The sequence below is a fragment of the Benincasa hispida genome, chromosome 4, assembly GCF_027475165.1.
Source record: "Benincasa hispida cultivar pf3 chromosome 4, pf3_genome.v1.1, whole genome shotgun sequence".
NCBI lineage: Eukaryota > Viridiplantae > Streptophyta > Magnoliopsida > Cucurbitales > Cucurbitaceae > Benincasa > Benincasa hispida.
The window spans coordinates 38,358,465-38,381,193 of NC_143481.1; the positions used below are offsets into that span (position 1 = coordinate 38,358,465).

At 34.7% G+C, this 22,729-nt stretch overlaps 1 protein-coding gene across 2 annotated transcripts in view; it reads left to right on the plus strand.

The window, feature by feature from the left end:
• The window catches only part of DCL3 (dicer-like 3), a 34,780-nt gene extending 20,803 nt beyond the window's left edge, over positions 1-13,977 (plus strand). For both annotated transcript variants that reach the window (XM_039029645.2, XM_090312914.1), the window contains exons 20-26: positions 2,090-2,566; positions 5,719-5,991; positions 6,198-6,524; positions 12,476-12,539; positions 12,716-12,787; positions 13,229-13,340; positions 13,505-13,977. In XM_039029645.2, coding sequence (XP_038885573.2) covers positions 2,090-2,566; positions 5,719-5,991; positions 6,198-6,524; positions 12,476-12,539; positions 12,716-12,787; positions 13,229-13,340; positions 13,505-13,712 — 1,533 coding nt within the window. In that variant the 3' untranslated portion in view covers positions 13,713-13,977. The remainder of the gene's footprint in view (positions 1-2,089; positions 2,567-5,718; positions 5,992-6,197; positions 6,525-12,475; positions 12,540-12,715; positions 12,788-13,228; positions 13,341-13,504) is intronic.
• The last annotated feature ends 8,752 nt before the right edge of the window (positions 13,978-22,729 follow it).

The window sequence follows — 22,729 nt, forward strand, 5'->3', positions numbered from 1 at the left end:
ACAAAAAATGTTTCCAATTTGAAATGAGAGGAAAAGCTGACTATGTTTATAGCCGGGTATATCAATACACAAAAAAAACGCTGAATGAATACATTTGTCGATAATGTCCTTTGTCGTTCTATATTTTCCTTGGAAGATTCTTGAATTCCTTTCGTCCCAAATCTTCCACAAAACAGCACTAATCATACACGCCCCTTAGAAGCTTTGAAAGGATGGTGACATAACAGTAATCAAAGGCAACTTTGAGTATCTTGAGGGAGAACAACCGACTAGCAAAAAGCCTCCAAAATCTCGAACCAAATCTCTCTAAAGAATGGACAGTAAAAAAAACATGCTGTACAATTTCATTATTCTTTTGGCAAAGGCAACACCAAGATGGAGAGAGGTTGATCCAAGGGCAGCGTTTTTGAAGCCTATCCATTGTATTTAGACAAGAGTGGGCTCACTTCTCAAAGGAGGAATTTTACTCTTTTCGGACATGGACAACTCCAAACGATCTTGAATGAACTGTCAGTATGAGAAGGCATGTTGGTGGTGAGATGAGTGTATGATGATTTGGTGGAGAAACCTTTAGGCTCTAGCTTCCAAGACCATGCATCTTCACGGTCAATAAGGGGTGGATTAGGGATGGATGGGTGAATGTAGCCCATTCAACTTCTAAAGTTCAACCTCCAAGTAAGGGGCTGATTCAGATTCTCTCAGACCTAGGAGTTTTACACTACATACTGATTGTGCCATAACTTGGTTGCCGCACCGTAACTTGAGTATTAGTCTATTTTCATAAAGTTCTGTTCCTTTTTCAAAAAAATAGTTTAGTTGATGTCTTTGTAGTTGCAGGTTGCTTGTTAGTTCGAGTAGTGGTTTGTTTGTTTGTTTGGTAGAATGTTTGGTGTCCACCGGATATGTGAAGACTGGATAGGAATTAAGAATTTAAGAGATACTTTCATCAAGGCTTTCAATGGAGTTCGAATTGATTACTTTTGTAACAAGTTGAACATGATCAATATATTTGGATATGTGAAAACTGGAGAGCAATTAGGAGATATTTTTATTGAAGTTTTAAATGGATGATTACATTTGTAATACGTTAATATATTTGGATATGTGAAAACTGGAGAGCAATTAGGAGATATTTTTATCGAAGTTTTAAATGGATGATTACATTTGTAATACGTTGGTGCTCAGCTTGAGGGGGCTTCGTGCTAACAGAAGCCCTAATCTCAAACCTTCTTAAGCTCTTGAGGGCTATTGCATTTCAGTGTGCTTTGTGCTTTACAATGCTACTTGTTGGGGTGCATTTGTTTAATTACTTTGAAAGTCTTTTTTGGTAATTCGTTGTAATATGCCTGACAGGAGTTCTCAAGTATATTGTTACTCAACCATTGATAAAAAACAATATTCTCTTGTTAAAAAGGATGAATCATGCACAGAAGTCCATTGTCTGCAGTGTCCTTTAGGACTTAGGAGTCGGGAAAAATTTAGGCCTCTAGAAATTGTTAATCTTCATCCTCAGCACACAAAAAAAAAAAAAAAAAAAAGAAAAAGGAAAAAAAAAAAGAAAAAAGCTATCCAAGGGTGGTGGTGGGAACACTCTTCTCAAATTCACCTATAATGTACTCAAACTGAGGAAAAATCTTGTCCTCCTCACAGCCTAGTTGACCAAATTTTGAATGTTTCCAACTTTTGTAACTCAGGTTCCACTAGGGATCACTCTTGTTGAATCATGTCTCATCTGGTGTGAGCTGGAACGTGGTTGGCTTTGGTGAATATGCTTTCATTTATTTTTTAAAAGACACGTGGCTTTGGTGAATATTTTTATATGTTCTGTTAAAATTTTTTGAGGTTTGTTCAGCTGAAGTTATTCACAAATGTCCTTAGCTTTAACTCGATCTCATGTTATTATTCCATCATGAAATTCTTTTTCTTCCTGAGGAATGTACAATATCCTAATGTTGTGTTTAATTTCCAACTTCTAACTGTTTGTAGGATAGGTAGTATGAACGGACCCTTTTTATCGTCGTCAGAAAATGTGCTTGCACACAAATATATATGTATATGAATTATATCTGTTTCTTATTCTTAATTTTAGGGATACATACGTGATTCTGCATTTGATCCACGTCGGTGGGTGGCACCAGGACAAGGTACCAATCGTCCTGTTCCTTGTAAATGTGGAGTGGATACAGTAGAAGTTCCTTTGGATGACAAGTTCTGCACTGAAGATCCCAAAGTTGTTTTGGGTAAGTGCTGTGATAAGGGACACAGGTGGGTGGTTTCAAAAACTATAGCTGACTGTGCCGAAGCCCTTATAGGGGCCTATTATGTTGATGGTGGAATCATTGCTGCACTCCACGTGATGAAGTGGCTTGGAATTGATGCTGATCTTGACGTAGCATTAGTTGCTGATGCAATTACATCTGCATCTCTAAGATCCTGCCCTTTGGAAGATACTGAGATTGCAACCTTAGAGTCAAAAATTGGATATGATTTTTCCGTCAAAGGATTGTTGCTGGAGGCTATAACACACACATCTGATCAAGAACTTGGTGTTAATTACTGTTACCAGGTAGTCAAGGAAACTCACTGTTTTGTGTTATAATCGACTGTAGTTACTCTATCTCCACAACCTACATATTTTTATTTTATTTATTGATTTTAATGAACTAAACTTTCATTGAGAAAAAATGAAGAATATACAAACCTACATAAAGAAGAACCCACAAAAAAGGGTTGTGATGTAGTAAGAATTGGGGTAGTTAAGTAAATTCATGATTAGTTACGATATCCCACGTGTAATTCTCTATTAATAGAGAATCCCTCTCTTGTATTGATTAAATTTTTGACAATTAATAAAAACTTCAGCTCCAAGATTCTTCCAAGATTTTTCCAAGACTTTTTAGTCTTCACCAATTGGTATCAGATAGGGGTGTTCAAATAACCTAACAACCTGAACAACCCAGACTACCCAACCCAAAATGTAAAGGTTGGGTTGGGTTAGTTTTGTTCCTAGTGGGTTGGGTTGAATTTTTCTATTTTTATTGAGTTGAGTTGGATTGTGTGTTGGCTAAAAAAAAATATGGGTTGCCCCAACCCAATCCGAATTATATATATATATATATATATATATATACACACACACACATTCCTCTTTGTTTAAAGTTTGATTTCTTTGTATTGATTAATTTTTGAATTTTTAATATTTTTCTTTTAAAATTGTTATAATATTTGACTTTGTTTAAAGTTTACAATAAATATCATAGATATTTGGTATTTAGCATTGTAATTTTATGAGATTTTAGTTATTAATCATGTGTTGTATATAAATTTACATATTTTTCATTAAAAATTAAAAAAGAAAAGTTATAACCCAACAACCCAATCCAACCCGAATTTTAAGGGTTGGTTTGGGTTAGGTTGGAAACTTTATTTGAATCATTTAGGTTGCCAATTAAACCAACCCGAATTTTCGGGTTGGTCCAAAAAATACCTTCAACCCAACCCAACCCAACCCATGTGCACCCCTAGTATCAGAGGGCCTTCGTGAAAGGGTTTGATGGTGATTAAGAACATCAACAAGCTTCCTGACCTCCAACCTCTAGATGCGAAAGCATCCTTTTTCTCCTCTCAATTTGTCAACTAGCGATTAACCCTTGTAGAGACTTCTTGAGGAAAGTTCAACACGAAATTGCTTGAAGTTCAAGCCAATATGGCTAGAATTATCGCCTCAAATTTGTGCATCCAGCAAGCTGTAGAAAATCTTACTCAAAAAGTGAGAGAGATTTCAAATGTTGCAGCTCCAAATGATACAATTCCTATACAAGAACAACACCATAACCTTCTGTGCAATCAAGAACAACACGACAATTCAATCTGTGGCCAAGAACGTGGGAATTTTCTCCAAGATTTTCATGGGTGTGATCAACAAAATAGCCAAGAAATTCATAGGCAACTTCAGGATTTTCAGCAAAAGCAAGAAAATAACCAACAAGTCTTACCAAGAAACCAAGAAAATAACCAACAAGTTCTTCCAAGAAATCAAGAACCAGCCAGAAAATCTCGAGGAGATTTAAATAAAGTAGTTTTAATGCCTAATCCTATTCCATACCTTCTTCAAGTCCCAAATTATCCACAAATAAGACCAATGTCACAACATTTGATGTGTTTACATTATGACTCATCCGTAGAAGAATACCATAGTCCTCAGCCCATCTATCCTCCAAGATTTCAACCTCATCATCATGTAGAAAATCCTTTATCCCAAAGGCAAATTCCTCTCATTCAACCGCAAAGATGTGTTAATCAAGATTATTTTCAAGATTGGCAAGATCAACCATATTGGACGCATGAAACCGACTACAAAATGGGCAAGGTCAACCATATTGTAGGCAAGAAACCGACTACAAAATGAAAATCAATATCCAACATACAATGGGAAGATGAACATTGAGATCTTTTTAGATTGGATAAAAATGTGGGAAAATTTCTTCGATTACTTGGGAACCCCGAAAAATAATAAGGTTAAATTGGTTTCTTTGAAACTAAAGAGTGGCTTGGTGGGATCAAATTCAAGGCAACCGATGTGCTTATGGAAAAATACCTATAGCTAGCCGGCCACAAATGTTCTTTTCTTTGCTTAGAGATATTGCCTTGATCGATGGGTACTCGCACACCTACAACCCTTGGAGTCTTAATGAACTTGATGGAAATTTTATGTTTTGGATTTTTTTTCCATAATATTTTTGTTCAAGATGCAGGAGGTTGGTTTGGCCATACTCCGTTGTACAAATTTATTTTATTTTGTTTTTCTTCTTTTTAAAACTCGAGGATGAGTTTTTTTGGGAGGGATGTAATATGATATAGTAAGAATTGGGGTAGTTTAGTAAATTCAAGATTAGTTACCCTATCCCACATGTAATTCTCTATAAATAGAGAATCCCTCTCTTGTATTGATTAGATTTTGATAATTAATACAAACTTTAGCTTCAAGATTCTTCCAAGATTTCTCCAAGACTCTTTAGTCTTCACTAGGTTGACAACCTACAAAAACGGCATCCAACGGTAATCCCATGAAAACGTTCAGGTGCCCAATCGGATACATTGAGTCTAATATCGTACCACAACTCGCTGAGAGGTCTCTCAATCCTCTAAAGTTTTTTTTTTCCCCGAAGCTCCCAATACCCCTGCCCTATCACAAAAACATTTCTTCCTCACAAAAAAGGAGGATAGAGAAGGAACCCCTCAATCATCTCTCGATAGTCTCTGTACCAAGCAAGCTAAAACCAAACTCCTCAAAAACCGGCTCCAAACTGCAAAAGCGTAATTACGAGCTCAAACAATATGATATAGGTCCTCTGCTGCCCCTCCTGCAAATAAATATAGGACAGTGACCCTATCAAGTTGGGTACCGTCCTCAAACCCTAACACGAGAGTGTTAATTCTCCCCACCTCCTTTTTGATGATTATGTGTGTAGAGGGAGTGGCCTAATTCCAGTAATGGGTATGGACTTCAGTCCAAAGAGATAAATTGAATTCTTTTTATCATAAAAGTGAAGATGTTGCTATTTGTAACCAATTTCATAGTTGATTTCAAGATTTCTTTCTCGTTTATGTTATACATTCCTCCAGAAAATCAAAGATCAGAAGTAAGTTACATGCCAAAAGAATGATGCTATTGAAATGTGAGAATTCCAGCTGATTTCTCTTTCTTCTCTTCCTCAGAGGCTTGAATTTCTTGGTGACTCAGTGTTAGACTTGCTCATTACTTGGCATTATTATCAGAACCATTCAGAAATTGACCCAGGGGAGTTGACCGATTTACGTTCAGCTTCTGTTAATAATGAAAATTTTGCTCAAGTGGCTGTGAGACGGAATCTTCAGCAACATCTTCAACATTGTTCTGGGCTTCTGATGAGTCAAGTTACTGAATATGTGAAGTATTTGTCCGAGTCTCATGATACTGGAAAGTCACTGCATGGCAATAAAGGCCCCAAGGTACTTGTCATTCAAATTTATGATATGTACTACAATTATTAGACTAATTTTGTCATTCCACATTTCTTGACTGGGAGTTTCGTGTAATAATAGATTATTTACAGATTAGAAATCCATTTGCAGTACTGTTCTTTATATGATACAGTCTACCTTCTCCCTGATCTCTTGGTAAGTTGACTTTCAACTCTTATCTTTTTTTACTGCAGGTTCTTGGTGATATGGTGGAAAGTATTGCAGGTGCCATACTGATTGACACAAAGCTTAATCTTGACGAAGTGTGGAAAATATATAAGCCACTATTGACTCCATTTGTTACCCCTGATAAACTTGAACTTCCACCACTGCGAGAACTAATTGAATTATGTGATTCTCTTGGGTATTTCATCAAAGATAAATGTACTAGGAAGGGAGAAATTTTTCATGCAGAACTTAGATTACAGTTGCAAGACGCCCTATTGATAGGTGAAGGATATGAACGAACCAGAAAAGCCGCAAGAGGGGAAGCTGCTCATTGCTTATTAGTTCAACTTGAGGTAAAATGTTGCCTGCTTCAATAGGCAAAATTTTATTATTTCTCTTCTTTTCTTTAATTAAAAGAATCTAAGCATAGGGATTCAGAATTAGATTAATAGTCCAATGTTGGGCTCTCAAGCCTTCATTGAATTTTAAGAATTTTTAAGGTTTGGTCAACTTTTAGGTAATTTTGCCTAGTGGATTGCACATGGTTATATATCATTTATGCTCAGGATCTTTGAGTCTGTCCTCAATAGTTTTAGAGAGAATAAATGATCTTATTCAATTAATCAGGCTGAATATACATATATATAGGCAATTAAGAAACCCTAATTACAATAAAGGACAACTAATTATAATTACAAAATAAATACATATCATAACATTCCCCCTCAAGCTGGAGCAAATATGTCAATCATGTCCAGCTTGTTGCACAGGTAGCTTATTCTTGCTCCGTTTACTGCTTTAGTAAGGATATCTCCTAATTGTTCTCCAGTCTTCACATATCCTATAGATATCAACCCTTGTATTTTCTCGCGAATAAAATGACAGTCTACTTCAATATGTTTAGTTCGTTCATGAAATATTGGGTTGGATGCAATATGGAAATCAACTTGATTATCACACCATAGTTTAGCTGGCACATTAACACTGAAGCCCATCTCCGACAAAAGTTGATGTATCCACACTATTTCACACATAGATTGTGTCATAGCTCTATATTCTGACTCAGCACTCGAACAGGAAACTACATTTTGTTTCTTACTTTTCCACGACACCAAGTTTCCTCCTACAAAAACACAATATTAAGAGGTTGATCTTCTATCTTTTCAAGATCCAACCCAATCAGCATCTGAAAAATATTTAACCCTTGTATGACCATGATCTTTAATATAAGATCCCATGTTCAGGTGCAGCTTTTAGATAACACAGAATTTGTTCAACTGTAACCCAATGATCCACAGTTGGGGAAGACATAAATTGACTCACAATACTCACAGAATAAGCAATGTTAGGTCGTGTCATTGTTAAATAGTTCAACTTTCCAATTACTCTTCTATCTCTCTCAGGATCTTTAAACAATTCTCCTTCCTTAGCAAGTTGCAAATTTGGTATCATCGGAGTACTACATGGTTTGACTCCTAGTTTACCTGTCTCGGACAATAAACCAAGCACATATTTTTGTTGGGATAGATAAATACCTTTCTTGCTTCTCATTACTTCAATACCCAAGAAATACTTCAATGGCCCCAAATCTTTGATATGAAATTGACCCTGGGGAAAGGTCTTGAGAGAAGATATACCTAATGCATCATTTCTAGTGATAAATATCATCAATATATACAACAAGCAAAGTAATATCACTGTCAGATCGTCGATAGAATACAGAATGATCAGATGAACTTTTCTTCATACCAAAACATTCGAATGCTTGACTAAACTTACCAAACCATGCACGAGGACTTTGTTTCAGTCCATACAAAGATTTTCGAAGCCGACATACCTTATCATTCTCCCCTTGAGCAACAAACCCAAGTTGGTTGCTCCATATAGACTTCCTCTTGAAGATCACCATGAAGAAAAGTATTCTTAATGACAAGTTGGATGCAAAGGCCAATTGTGAGTAGCAACCATCGATAAAAATAGTCGAATGGAAGTTAATTTAGCAACAGGAGAAAATGTATCAGAATAATCAGTCCCATAAATTTGTGCATAACCTTTGGTAACAAGACGAGCTTTCAATCGAGTCACTGTTCCATTGGGATTAACCTTTTGTAGTGAACACTCATTTACACCTAATAGCCTTCTTTCCAGCCAAACGCGAAACGAGATCCCAAGTACCATTATCATCCAGAGCAGTCATCTCCTCAATCATTGCACTATGCCACACGGGATGAAATAAAGCTTCATTAACAGAGTTAGGAATAGAGGTGGAATCAAGAGATGTAATAAAGGAATAAGTGGGAGAAGACAACTGGTTATATGAAACAAACGAAGAAATAGGGCAAGTACAAGTGCGTTTACTTTTTCGAAGGGCAATGGGAAGATCATCACTCGGTCTTGGATTAGATGTCGAAGAAGCCAGTGGTGGAGGACATGGGTCTGAAGGTGGTTGTAGAGGACGCTTGGAGTAGATTCGAGTAGTCGGAGGGTCAGAAGGAAAGGACATAGAGGAAGGTGAAGGAGAGGATGATGTAGAAGATTATTGGTAGAGGACATGAGTCGGGGGATCTTTAATGATGTAGAAGATGTAATCTCATAGACAAAAAAGATCTTCATCTTCCCTCTGACACGGACTCTACAGTGATGGACTAAAGGGTATATCTTTGAAGAATGTAACATCAGGAGATACGAGATACCTGTTCAGAGTAGGACAATAACAATGATAGCCCTTTTGAACACGCAAATAGCCTAAGAAAATGCATTTCAAAGATTTTAGATATAATTTGGTTCGATTTGAACGAATATTCCGAACAAAACAATCACAACCAAAGATCTTAAGAGCAACAGGAAACAAAAATTTCGTAGGAAAAAGAGTACGATAAGGAATCTCTCCATTTAGGACAGAGGAAGGTATTCTATTAATCGAGAAGCAAGTAGTAGACACAACATCAACTCAAAAATGCTTTGGAACATGCATTTGAAAGGATAAGGCGTGAGCTATTTCAAGGAGGTGTCTGTTCTTTCTCTTAGCAACTCCATTTTGAGATGGAGTGTCTGCGCAAGAGGATTGATGAATAATGTCATGACCACATAAGTAAGATCCAAGTACATGGGAGAAATATTCACTAGCATTATCAGTTCGCAAGGTTTTGATCGAGACATTAAATTGATTTCGAATCTCGGCATGAAAAGCACAAAAAGGGGACAATAACTCAAAACGATTTTAAGTTAAAGTATAACCAAGTTACACGAGAATAATCATCAACAAAAGTAACAAAGTAACGAAAACCCGTTTGGGATACGACTGGATAAGGACCCAAATATCAGAATGGACTACCTCAAAAGGCAATTGCTCATTTATGAACCCTAGGACTAGAACTAAGACGATGAAATTTAGAGAACTGACACGAATCACAATTCAAAGACGATTAGGAACGAAATTCTGGATAAAGTTTCTTCAACACAAACAACGATGGATGACCCAAATGACAATGAACTTCAAACGGGGATGTAACTCCAGAACAAGTCACATCTTTCGATATCTTATGGTAAAAAATGTGAAGACTCCCCGACTCGTGTCCTTTACCAATAATCTTCTTCGTCATATGATCCTGAAACAAGCAATAATAAGGAAAAAAACGAGACAAAACAATTAAGGTCACGAGTAAGCTGGCTAATAGAAATTAAATTAAGAGACAATTGAGGCAAATATAAGACAGAGGACAAAGAAAGTGATGGAGAAATGGTGTCGGATCCAAGAATAGAGGAGGTTGATCCATTTGTCAAAGTAACAGGCGAAGATGAGACAGGAGACAGAGGCATAGAAAATAGGTTAGAATGACCTGTCATATGAGCGTGACACTAGACTTTATGACCCATTTGGTAGATGATGTAAGAAGACATTTCGTATTACCTGCCTTAGAATTGGTGGCAATAGGATTTGATGAAGAAGAGCAAGGATTCTTGGAATACTTGAAATTTAGCAAAGTCATCGACAGAGATAGTAAAAAACTTCTCAGCCATATCACTGGTGGAAGCTATCTGAGCATGTTGAGATCGTTGAGTCTTTTACAATAACTTTTGATAATCACATTTCATATGACCTGACTTACAACAATAGTGACAGACGATCTCTGGAGAATCTGATATTCGATTATCATAACTAGGCTTTTGAAAATTGTTAGTTATCCCTGAAATACTGCGATAGTTGTTATTATTCTTACTCATAAGAGCACTGTTAGGTTGAGAAATAGGAAAACTAGATTGAGAACTCTCAATACGAAGAACACGATTGAAGGCTTCCTCTAATGATGGAATTTTAGAATCAGAAAAAATCTGTGTTTTAGTCATTCCAAACTCAGGTGAAAGTCCATTAAAAAATATCATAACAACCATCTTTTCTTGCTGAGCTTGTTGAACTTTGACATTGGGACTAAACGGCAATAGTAAAGCAAGTTCAACAACTGTCTTCTTAAGTCTCATAAAGTAACTTGTAACAGATTCTGTTTTCTGTTCAGCTCGAAAGAATTGCATACAGACATCAAACATTCTATGAATGTGTTCTTTTCTAGAATATAGAAATTCTAAGAATTCTAAGAGTTTTTTCACAGAATCATAATGATCTACCAAACCAACAACCTTAGTTTTAATAGAATTCTTAATTTGAAGATAAAAGTTGAGTGTCATCACAAAGCCAAGCCTTTTTCTTTTCATCTTTTGGTGGCTCCTTAGTCACATGATCATCCATATCTGTACTAAGCAAATAAAATTGAATCATCCGATGCCAATCGTAGTAATTCGATCTATTTAACTTGTGTTCGGTTATCTTCGATGCCAGGAAAATTACATTAGATACTACCATATGCTTCACTTCATCCATTATGAGCTAATAAATAGTTTGTAGATCTCATGAGCGGAAAGAACAAACCAGAATCGAAATCAAAGGTGAAACAAAAGAACAAAACAGCTCCAAATTGAACAAAACAGCGACAAACCCTAAGCACAAAAAGGGTATTTTATCCAAATAATTCACAACTGTAGATTTCAATGGAACCAAATGCACGGAATGATTAGAAAAGACGAGCCGAGAGGAACCCAACTAACGGAAAGTGGAGAAAATGCCCCATGCGCCGGTGCGTGGCGATGGAGCAACTTGAACTAGCGGCGCGCGTCTCACGTGCGGCTGTTTCCGGTGAATGGCAATGGAAGATCGAGGCAGACGACGACAACGCTCCTCCTGAGGTGGGTGGTGTCGTCAAACTGCCACTCGAAGTGATGACCCAAATACAAACCCTAACCCACAAAGCCGTCAAACGAAAATTCTAAACCCTAGACTGCTCTGATACCACATATTCAATAGTTTTAGAGAGAATAATGATCTTATTCAATTATATATAGCAACTCAGAAATCCTAGATAGGAGATATAAAATTACAATAAAGGACAAATAGTTATAATTACAAAATAAATACATATCATAATAGAGCCCTCTTTTACTTTTGTCTTCTACAGACGCAGAGAATATTAGAAATAAGATGTTTTTGTTCACAAAGGAAAGTTATCAAGTTTGGAAAAGTTTTGGGGGTTCATTCACTTGAAAACAGACAATATTCTGTCTCGAGGGATTATGAACTTTGTGTTTCTTGACTTTTATATTTAATGTGTCACTATTGGTGATCTTTTAGTGTTGGAGGTTTCTGCTTTATTTGACGATGCTTGCTTGTTATGAAAAGCTTTTAGAATCAAGGAGTTTATATCTTAGAGCAATCTTCGAACTTATATTCTCTATTCCAATTAGTTTCGAATTGAGAAAGGCTTGAATTAGTTTTCTGACTAGTGAGTTAATGACATTTTCTTGTTTGTGGTTCTTGGTTTCATTAACTGTGACTTTAATATTGTTTTTCCCCTCGTCAAGGAAAAGGGTGATACTAGAATGTAGTCACATTTTTAGATGAGAAACGAAAGAATGGGGAGGAAAACCAAAGCCCTACGCCAATGAAAATTACAAAAAGAAATCCCTTCCGGGTGGAATAAGAGAACTTAATAAAATGTTTTGTCCGCCGCCATATATATGGTTTTCTTTTCCTTTGATGAGATTGAATTTCTTATTTCTTATAAAAACAAAAATGGAATCCCTTTTTTCTTTCTTTTCTCTTAACCCCATGGCTCTTTTGATTAGGGGGTAGCTTAGCTTATTTCCTGTTTTGCAATCCTTTCTTAGACATGGAATTTAATCTTTATTTTCCGCACTGTATGGCATCTTAACTTTTTATTTGTTATGGTACTCATTTTGGACTTTCTGATAACAGACCAGAGGAATTTCTTACTCTCGTTCTGGCTCTAAGAAGAGAAAACAAAATCCCAGTCATATCGGTGAGTGTCATTTTCGTGAGTCGGTTGAGCATCCTGCCAAAAACTCAAGTTTTTCTTTGGGGTCTACAATCCATAAGATAAAAAATAATGATGGAGGTGGTGATGGCTCCTAATCTCTCTCTCTCTCTCACGTTTTTTTTTTTTTTTTTTTGTGTGGGTGGGTGGGTGGTGGGCAGAGGCTGCTATGGTTCTCCCGTCATCTGTCAACTGTTCTACAGAAGCCTGTGATCCCAACTTGGAGACCCCTGGTTTGCTTCTGTTCTCATTTAATTTGATCTCATTGGTGGTCGATATTTGAACGGTGGAGTATTTTATCACTCATACAAAAGTTTTATCATCACTGATATGAACCTTGTTTAACTACCTTGACAACTTGGGAAGCCTGGGAGATACATGATTTGATGATTTCAATTTTTTTTGCATTTGTAGGAAAAAAAATAAAGAAAAAAGAATTTTTTATTGTACAACTGCTTTATATCGATATGTTAATTGCTGGAGTTTACTGGTGTGTTGTGGCTTGTACCCAAAGACCAAAGTGTACTCTCAGCAACGTTCACAAAATTCTTATCTCGGGTTTATGACAAGAAAGGAGTTAATATCATTCATTTCTAGCTGCACACGTCGAGTTTAGGACCTGAATTCAAGCTTCTTTTCATTGATTTATAACTAATTTTTTGCCAATGTTGCAGTTATTGGACCAATCAACTTAAAGAAAGGAGGACCACGGAGTACGCTGTTTGAACTATGCAAGAAACTGCAGTGGCCAATGCCAACTTTCAATACAGTAGAAAATAAATCAAGGTTAGTCAATATTAGTTAGCACCTTCTCTATTCTGACTGGATACGAATATCTTTGTATTTTCCTCTATGTCCACGCCCTCAGGATCTATCCTTGAACAACAAACAGCACCATCGTGTTGACTCAAATATTTTATTATTGTAACAAGTAATTGTCCTTCGTACAGGGTCCAAATCGAAATTGGCGAAGGCTCAGAGAAGAGAAAAGGATTTAACAGTTTTTTGTCAAATGTTATTTTGCAAATACCCAATGTTGGCTGTATCGAATGTGAAGGTGAAGCTCGAGCAGATAAGAAGAGCTCGCTTGATTCGGCATCTCTCATCATGCTTCAGGAACTCCGACAACGAGGAAGAGTCATTATTAACGACTCATGAGCCTCGTCATTAGTAGTCTCTTATGCCTTTTCTCTTGATCTTTAGGGCTGGTGTTCTCCTCTCATGTTTGATATTTTGAATTCAGGAATGTTAGGATGGAGATTTGAACATCAGACCGTTTGGTTGAATGTATAAAGTCTTGACAACTATAGTTGATATTAGTGCACTCTGTTATCCAAGTTATAATAGGAAATTATACCAGAGGTGCGCAAAACTCCATTTTCGAAGATTATTTGCAATCAAAGCTATAACTAATTGTACAAAATCATTTTTAAATTTCAATTTTATTCCTTTTATTTTTAATATATATATATATATAAACAAAATTGTTGTATATATTTTCAATTATAACGAAATGTCACTATCTATTCGTATGGACATTGATAGATATCTAACTTACTGTCTATCAAGGACTATCAATATATATATAAATAAACAAAATAATAGGATTTTCAAATATAAGATGGTCTACTTTCTTATATTTGAAAATTCTATTATTTTCTAAAAGTCCTTAGCGAATATTAGATGGAGTCAACATATGGAAGCAATTAAGGATCTAAGCATTTTGACTACATCAATTTAAAAAAAAAACATGCATGCTCACTAAAAAAATAGAAATAGGGTTCATAGAATATGACCTTTGTAGTTTTAAATTTCTACTGCTAAGACAATCTTATTAGTAGACTGCCACTAAAGCCTTCTTTATTATCCTCAAGCCTTAGATTGAAGTGTGATCTTCAAATTGAGAAGAATTTAAGGTGATTTTTAGAGAGTGAAGAAAATGTAGAAATATAGCTTTTCAACTTTTGTGAATCTCAGAGTTTCAGTTCTTTCTCCCCAAAATCAGTTCAATAACTTCAATAAATAGAAGTTGTTGATCATGCAGATGGATGAAACAAGAAGAAATCACCTCATTTTCCATTTCCAAATTAGTGGCATGAGGTGGTCTTCAATGGAAAAAGTGGAATAAACCCATTATACTTTGTTTTTTTTTTTTTTTTTTTTTGTCCATAAAATTGATTTAATTTTTTAAAATTAAATCCTGATTTAAAAACCAATTTTAATTAAATTAGTTTTATAATTTTAAAAATCATAAATCAAAATTCAATTAAATTAATTTCATAATTCTGAATTTCAAAAATCCAAAATTTTAATAAATTAATTTGAAAAAAATAATTAAACCAATTTAATAAAATTAATTTAATATCAAATATTAAATTAATAAGATGCCTCATCAAATATTTAGATCATAGTTAAATATTGTCAACTCTCTAAAACTGTAATGTTTAATTCGTTAATTAAATATCGATTATATCAATAATAATCCAAACCCTAAATTGAGTTTGAATATTTCAAATTATCTCAACACGCTATTCTAAGGTTTAATTCTTTTACGAGCTAGTAGAGGGACCTAATGTACCTACAAATCATGAGCTCCAACGATTTGGGATTAATTGGCTAAACTCTTTAAACCGAATTAATAACTATTCATTAACTACTGAGACATACTGCTGTAGCTCAGTAGTTACACTCTCCTTATTGTAGATATATTTTTGTCCACTTGATTTAACCATAATCAGTAAGTTGATCCTTCACAGGTCGTTCGTATTTACAAATAAGTCAAAATTATTATTTTACCCCTGTAATACATCTTGCTTCTTAAGTCTTCACTGATTCTCTATTGAACAATTTGTTTATGGTTCAACCAACAAACCCAATCCTCTCTGCCATGAGAGGGTGTGGCCCATTTGTTCAAGATCAGAAGTCAATACTTAGGAAACAACCTATCTACTAACCCTAAGATGGGTAGGAGTGAATTCCTTCTTGTAGGACTATATCTCCAGCTATCTATCCGGTCTTACCCCTAAAATGGGAGACTTATTGAGCAGTAATGTTGAACCACTCTCACCTTAAAGGATAATCCCGAATAAACAGGAGTTCATAGTTAACTTAGGATTAAGATCAAGTTACCTTAGGTCATTAAATTGAAATAGTCAGTTTTAATAGTAAACGATTGTTTATAAAGAAAAGCAATTATTTTGTGGTACGGTCTTTTGCAGATGTCTTTTGCATAGGATTCCTCGACTCTCATGTCTCTACATGAACGATTTTGGGATCATATCGTTTGTATCAATATACTAAGAGGGCTGCATCCATAGTGTCCTCATGATAAGGTACCCAACTCTATCCATATACTTATAGACCTTTTTGGCTATATACTAAAACTTGATCATTTTTTATGTCTCTACATAAAGTGTAAGTATTTATATTATAGCCATGGGTTAGTTTATTAGATTTATAGAATAGTGCAATACAATAACTACTTTATTGATAGGAATTTCAATAATAACTTTATTGTGAATATAATATGTTTAATGTTTACGTACTACGAGTTTTAGGATATTTCCAACAAACTCCCACTTGGATTAAAACTCTAGTGAGATTTTAAATATATATATGCACAAATATATAATGTTGAGTATGAGAGAATAAATACAATAAACTATGACATCTATATACCCATGAATTCTCCCACTTGCCCTAGATTTATGAAGCTCATAGTCCTAGTCCTATTAGGTGACCCTCGAACACTTTAGCCGTAAGGGCCTTAGTAAATGGATCAACCAAGTTATCTTCTGAGGCTATTTGCGTGATGATCACGTCTCCTCTATGTATTAGTTACCTGATAAGATGGTACTTTCGTTTGATATGCTTTCCTTGTTTATGACTTCTTGGTTCTTTTGAGTTGGCAACTACTCCACTGTTATCACAATACAAAGTGATTGACATATGCATATTTGGAACCATTTCCAAATCAGTCAAGAACTTTCTGAGCCACACTGCTTCTTTAGTTTCTTCACATGTAGCTACGTATTCAGCTTCCATAGTGGAGTCAGCAATACACTCTGTTTAATGCTTCTCCATACTATTTCTCCTTCTTTAGAGTGAACACTAACCGTGAAGTAGATTTCCTAGAATCCATATTAGTCTGAAAATCAGAATCAATGTATCTAGTAAGAATCAAATCCTTAGTGCCATACACGAGCATATCGTCCCTCGTTCTTTGAAGATACTTGAGAATGTTCTTAACAGTAGTCCAATGACTATAACCAGGGTTAGACTGGAACCTATTGACTATTCCGACTGCAAAGCATATGTCAGGGTGTGTGCACAACATGGCTTACATTAAACTCCTGATTGCTGATGCATATGGAATTCTTTTCATATTCTCAATCTCTTGTGATGTCTTAGGACACTGTTCCTTAGACAAATGAATTCCATGTCTAAAAGGTAATAAACCTCTTTTGGAATCTTGCATATTATATCTTGACAAATTTTATCAATATAAGATGCTTGAGATAGTGCTAGCGTTCTGTTCTAGCAATTATGAATTATTTGGATCCCAAGAACATATTATGTATCTTCCAAATCTTTCATTTAATATTGCGATGCTAACCATCTCTTTACGTCAACAAGTATTCCTATCTCATTCCCAATGTGCAAGATATCATCAACATAAAGTACCAAAAAAGCTACAGTCTTGTTGACTGTTTTCTTATAAACACGAGGTTCATCAATATTCTGTTCAAAGCCATAAGATTTGATCGCAGTGTCAAATATTATATTACAGGATCGAGATACTTATTTTAACCCATAAATGGATCTTTTAAACTTGCAAACATTTTGTTCTTGACCCTGGTCAACGATCCCTTCTGGTTGAGACATATAAATATTTTCTTTAAGATAACCAGTCAAAAAGGCTGTCTTGATATCCATTTACCATATTTCATAATCATAAAAAGTAGAAATGGATAAAAGTATTCTAATAGATTTAATCATGGCAATAGAAGAGAAGATTTCTTCATAGTCTATCCTCTCTCTTTGGATAAAACCTTTTGCCACGAGTCTGGTTTTGTAGGTTTGTACCTTACCAGTTTGGTCTCGTTTTCTCTTGTAGATCCACTTTCAATCAATAGGTTTTACCCCATCTGGATCTACAAGAATCTAAGATCCCAGAAAGAATTGAAGTACATAGACTCCATTTCAATGCTCATGGCTTTTATCCATTGGTCTATATCTACATCTTTCATTGCCTGTTTAAAGGTCAACGGATCCTCTAAGTCATCGTCAGGTATGGCGACCTGAGTTTCTGTTAAACCCATTTATTGGTCAGGCTGTTGAATAATCCTCCTACTACGTCAAGGCATTCTTAATTAGTGAGAAGGATGTGATGGATCAGTTTCATCAACTTTTGTTGAAGGACCAACTTGATCAACAACTTTTGTTGAAGGACCAATTTGATCAACTACTTTTGTGTATCTATATGTAGATTCTCTGGACATCTCATTTAATACCAGTTTACTACGAGGTTAATGATTTCTTATGTGGTCTTCCTCTAAGAATGTAGCATTTGTTGATGCAAGTACTTTGTCTTCTTGAGGATCATAAAATAGACCACCTTTTGTTTCTTTAAGGTATCCTACAAATAGGCATACTTTTGAACATCGTTCCAATTTTTTAGAGTTTTGCACCAACACATATGTCGGGCATCCCCTGATTCTGAAGTGACGTAAACTACCTTTACTCTCCATAGCTCATATGGTGTTTCTAAAACACTTTTCGAATGAGCCATGTTCAAAATATATACAGCAACTTGCACTGTACACCCCTAAAAGGACTAAGGTAACTGGGCATAACTCATCATTGAATGAACCATGTCTAACAGGGTTCGATTTTTCCTTTCTGCTACACCGTTTTGTTGTGGTGTAGGTGCAGTGAGTTGGGATTGAATTCCATGTTTTAATAAATAGTTATGGAATTGTAAATCCATATACTCGTCACCTCAATCTGATTGAAGGATTTTAATCTATTTACCTAATAAGTTTTCAACTTCAGATTTATACTCTTTGAACTTTTCTATAGTTTCGAACTTATGATGCATCAAGTAAACATAGCCATGTCTATTATAATCATCAATAAAACTGATGAAATACTTAGATCCTCCTCAAGCTTTAATATTCATTGGACCACAAATATCTAAATGTATAAGTTCTAGAGGTTCTTTGACTCTAAGATATTTTCCTAAAAAAGATCTTTTTGTCATTTTTTCCCTCAAGACATGATTCACATGGAGGTAAAAAATTGTCTTCTAATTGATTTAGATGTCCATTCTTTACTAATCTCTCAATCCTGTTGAGATTTATGTGTCCAAGTCTTAAGTATTAAAGATAGGCGTTAGAAGTAATCTTTCATTTCTTATTTTGAGTTTTAAACATTTCTATATTTAAAATAGCTTTAGCCTTAGTTAGTTTTAACACATACAAGTTATTTTCAAGTTTAGCGAAACATATTGGAACACCTCTTGAACTAATGAACACTTCATTTATATCAAAAGTAACTTTGTACATATGTTCTAATAAACAAGAGACAGAGATTAAGTTCCTTTTCATCTTAGGTACATAATACATATTTTCTAACAAAATGTAAGATTCTCCAAAAAATAACTTGATATCTCCCATTGTTTCAGCTGAAATGACTTCACTTGTTCCCATCTTGAAAGTCATCTCGTTTTTCGTCAGCTACCTCTAAGAACTAGTTTCTCCAATGAAAGTGCAAATATGATTAGCGGTACCTGAATCCAGTATCCAGGTCAAATGAGAACTTTTCACTAAACATGTCTCTATTAAAAGTAAATCAGATTTACCTTGGTTTGTCTTCTTAGCTTTCTTTTCTGCAAGATATTTTGGGCAATTTCGCTTCCAATGCCCATCCACGTTAAGTAGAAACATTTTCTTTTACAACTTTTGTCTTGCTCTTTTTAGCAGGATCCTTTTCCTTCCATTTTCCTTTCTTCTTCACTTGGATACTTTTATCCTTTAAAGGACCAGATTTTTTTTTTTGAAGGTTTTGTACTTGATGTAGATCTCTTCAGAAATTTCTTTTGGGTCACATTTTTTTATTCCCCTTCTTTATTTTTCATTAATGATTGATAAGTCTGGAGTTCATTTAGGAGTGTTGTCAAATAATAATCAATCTTATTCATCACAGCGTTTGTGCGAAAAATTAGGAAGCTCTTCGAAAGAGATTCCATGATCATACTAACTTGACTTTTCTCGTCTATGACAGCTATTCGCTTCCACAATATTAAAGTGGACCATCATGTCCAGGAGATGTTCCCTAACATAGGTCCCTACCTTCATGCAGATATTGTAAACGTATCTTATAGCATCATGTCGTACTTATGAGGACGACTGTCCACATCCCTTGTAACGATTCCATGATCTCTCTAGTAGTGACCAAGGTTTAATACTTTTTAGTAAGCACATCAGATATGCTTGCTAAAATGTAGGCTCTGGCTTTTTCATTAGTCCTGACCCATCTGTCATAGATATCCCGACTGAAGGATCCACAGTGAAGGGACCCTTGAGTGGAAGTGGATCTCCCAAATCCCAACTTTTACAAAACAAAATTTTTATAGAAAAGAAAAACAATTATGCATTTACAGAGAAATTATAGCATGCTTAAGAAAATATAAGAAGAAAAAATCCAGAAGGACTTACCCTTGAAGAACTCAAAACTTCACGAAAAACCCCTTCTCTGTGAAATTCACGAATGACAATCAAATGGTCATTTGGATAAAACCAATTGGAGACCTCAGTATTCTGGTAGAAAACCCAAGAGGTGTGAGCTCGAGTGATTTTGATGAGGGAAGGGAGATGAAAAAGAGAGGAAGAAAGATCTTATAAATTTTTTTCCTTAAAAAATACAGAACTATTCTATATCTTTCTCACACCCTTCTTTGTTTTGTAGAAGGAAGAAAAAGAATCCTATTTCTCTACTTACGTGAAAGTGGAGAGAAAAGAGAGGAGAGAGTTAACTCCCTCCTAATAATTTATTTAAATAATTAAATAATATTAAATAATATATTTAATTAAATAAATAATTTAATATATACTAATATGATAACCATCTTATCATATAATATATATTAAACTACATGTTATATCAAATATAACATATAACCTATAGTTTTAACATTGTTTCATATACAATATAACCTATAGTTTCTTTTCTCCCACTAATAACATTTAATATGAATCACATTTATATGAAATTTAATAATATGAATCCAATTCATGTAATTAACATTTGAATCATATTTAAATATTTATTTCCTCTCAAATAATGTATAAAATACATTATAACAATTATATCATATATAATCAATTTAACTTAATTATATCATATATAATTAATTCCCTCAATTAATTTGAACAATTTAAATTAATCCAAAAACTGATTTTCATTAAATCCCATTGAGCTACCGAGGGAACCTCATGAACCTGTAGCTTGAAACTCCAACGATACATGAATAATTAATTAAAATCTTTAATTAAATTATTCATCATCTGCTAACTGTCGGACACTTCACTAAAGATTGAAAACTGCACTCTTCACACTATAGATATATTTTTGTATCCATTGAATATAATCAATCAACAGTACGATGATCCTTCACAAATTGCTCATATGTACAGATGGGCCAAAATTACCATTTTGCCCCTATAGTTACATCTAACTCCTTAAGTACCACTGATCCCTCTAATGAACAATAAATCATAGTCCAACTATGACCAAGTCCCTCTCGGACCAGGAGAGTGTTGGGAATGGTGTCCTAAATCTCCTTGTAATCTCGTAGTTTGTAAACTATGTATAAATATATTGTTATTAATAAAATAAGTGTTAGTATTTACTCAATCCAATAAACTAAGATCTGAGGTTATTTTATGTAAATTTAATCAAGTATGTAGAGACGTACAGGTGTATCTTGTTTAAATAATAACCTAAATGGTCTGTAGTGGATGGATAAGTTTGGGTACCTTATCCTGGTGATACTACGGATACGATCCTCTTTGTAGATGTTACAAATGATCCAATCATAATCATTCATGTAGAGACATGCGGGGGGGGAGTATCCTATACAAAGAGTTTGTATAAGACCAGACCACAAAATGATTAATCTCTTTATATAACACCGATGATAATAGAGAATTACATTTCACTAGGATGACCATAAGTGACATGACCTAAATTCTGAGTGAGTTGTGAACTCCTACTCATGAAGGCGGTCCTTTTATTTGTATGGGTGAGAGTGGCCAGATTGCCAACTCAACAAGCCTACCATTTTGGGGATTCGTCTGATTGGGGAGCTGGGAACTCAGCTTCACAAGATGGAATTCACTCATTCTTCGATGCAGGGATAAGTAGATAAATTGTTCCCTTAAGGGTTGATTCCAAGTCTTGAACATAGTGGCCACACCCTCTCTTGGGAAGAGAGGACTCAGTCACAGTGGAACTATGACTTATTGTTCATTAGAGGAATCAGTGATACTTAAGAGGTTAGATGTAACTATAGGGGTAAATGGTAATTTGGCCCAGCTCACTTACGAGCAATTTGTGAAGGGTCATCGCATTGTTGATTGATTATATCCAATGGACACAGAAATATATCTGTAGTGCGAAGAATGCAACTATCAATCTTTAATGGAGTGTCTAATAGTTAACAGATGGTGGATATCGTGATTAAAGAGTTTAGTCAGTTATTCACATATTGTTGGTGCTTCAAGCTACAGGTCCATAAGGTCCCCTTGGTAGCTCAATGGATTCAAGTTGAGAATCAGTTTTTGGGTTAGATTGAAATGTTCAAATTAACAAGAGGGAATTTGATTATATATGATATAATTAAATTAATTAAATGATACATGATATAATTGGTATAATATATTTGATACATTATTAGATTGAAGGAATTAATATAAATATGATTTATATTAAATGCCATAAAATAGGAAAAGAACTATGGTTTATATGTTGCATATGATGCAATATTAAAACTATATGTTATAAATATAATATGATAAGTTAGTTATTGTATTTATTTATAATTTATTAATTATATGATAATTAATATTTCTTTTTCTAAATAACCAACCTTAGTGGGTGGTTATACACGGTTT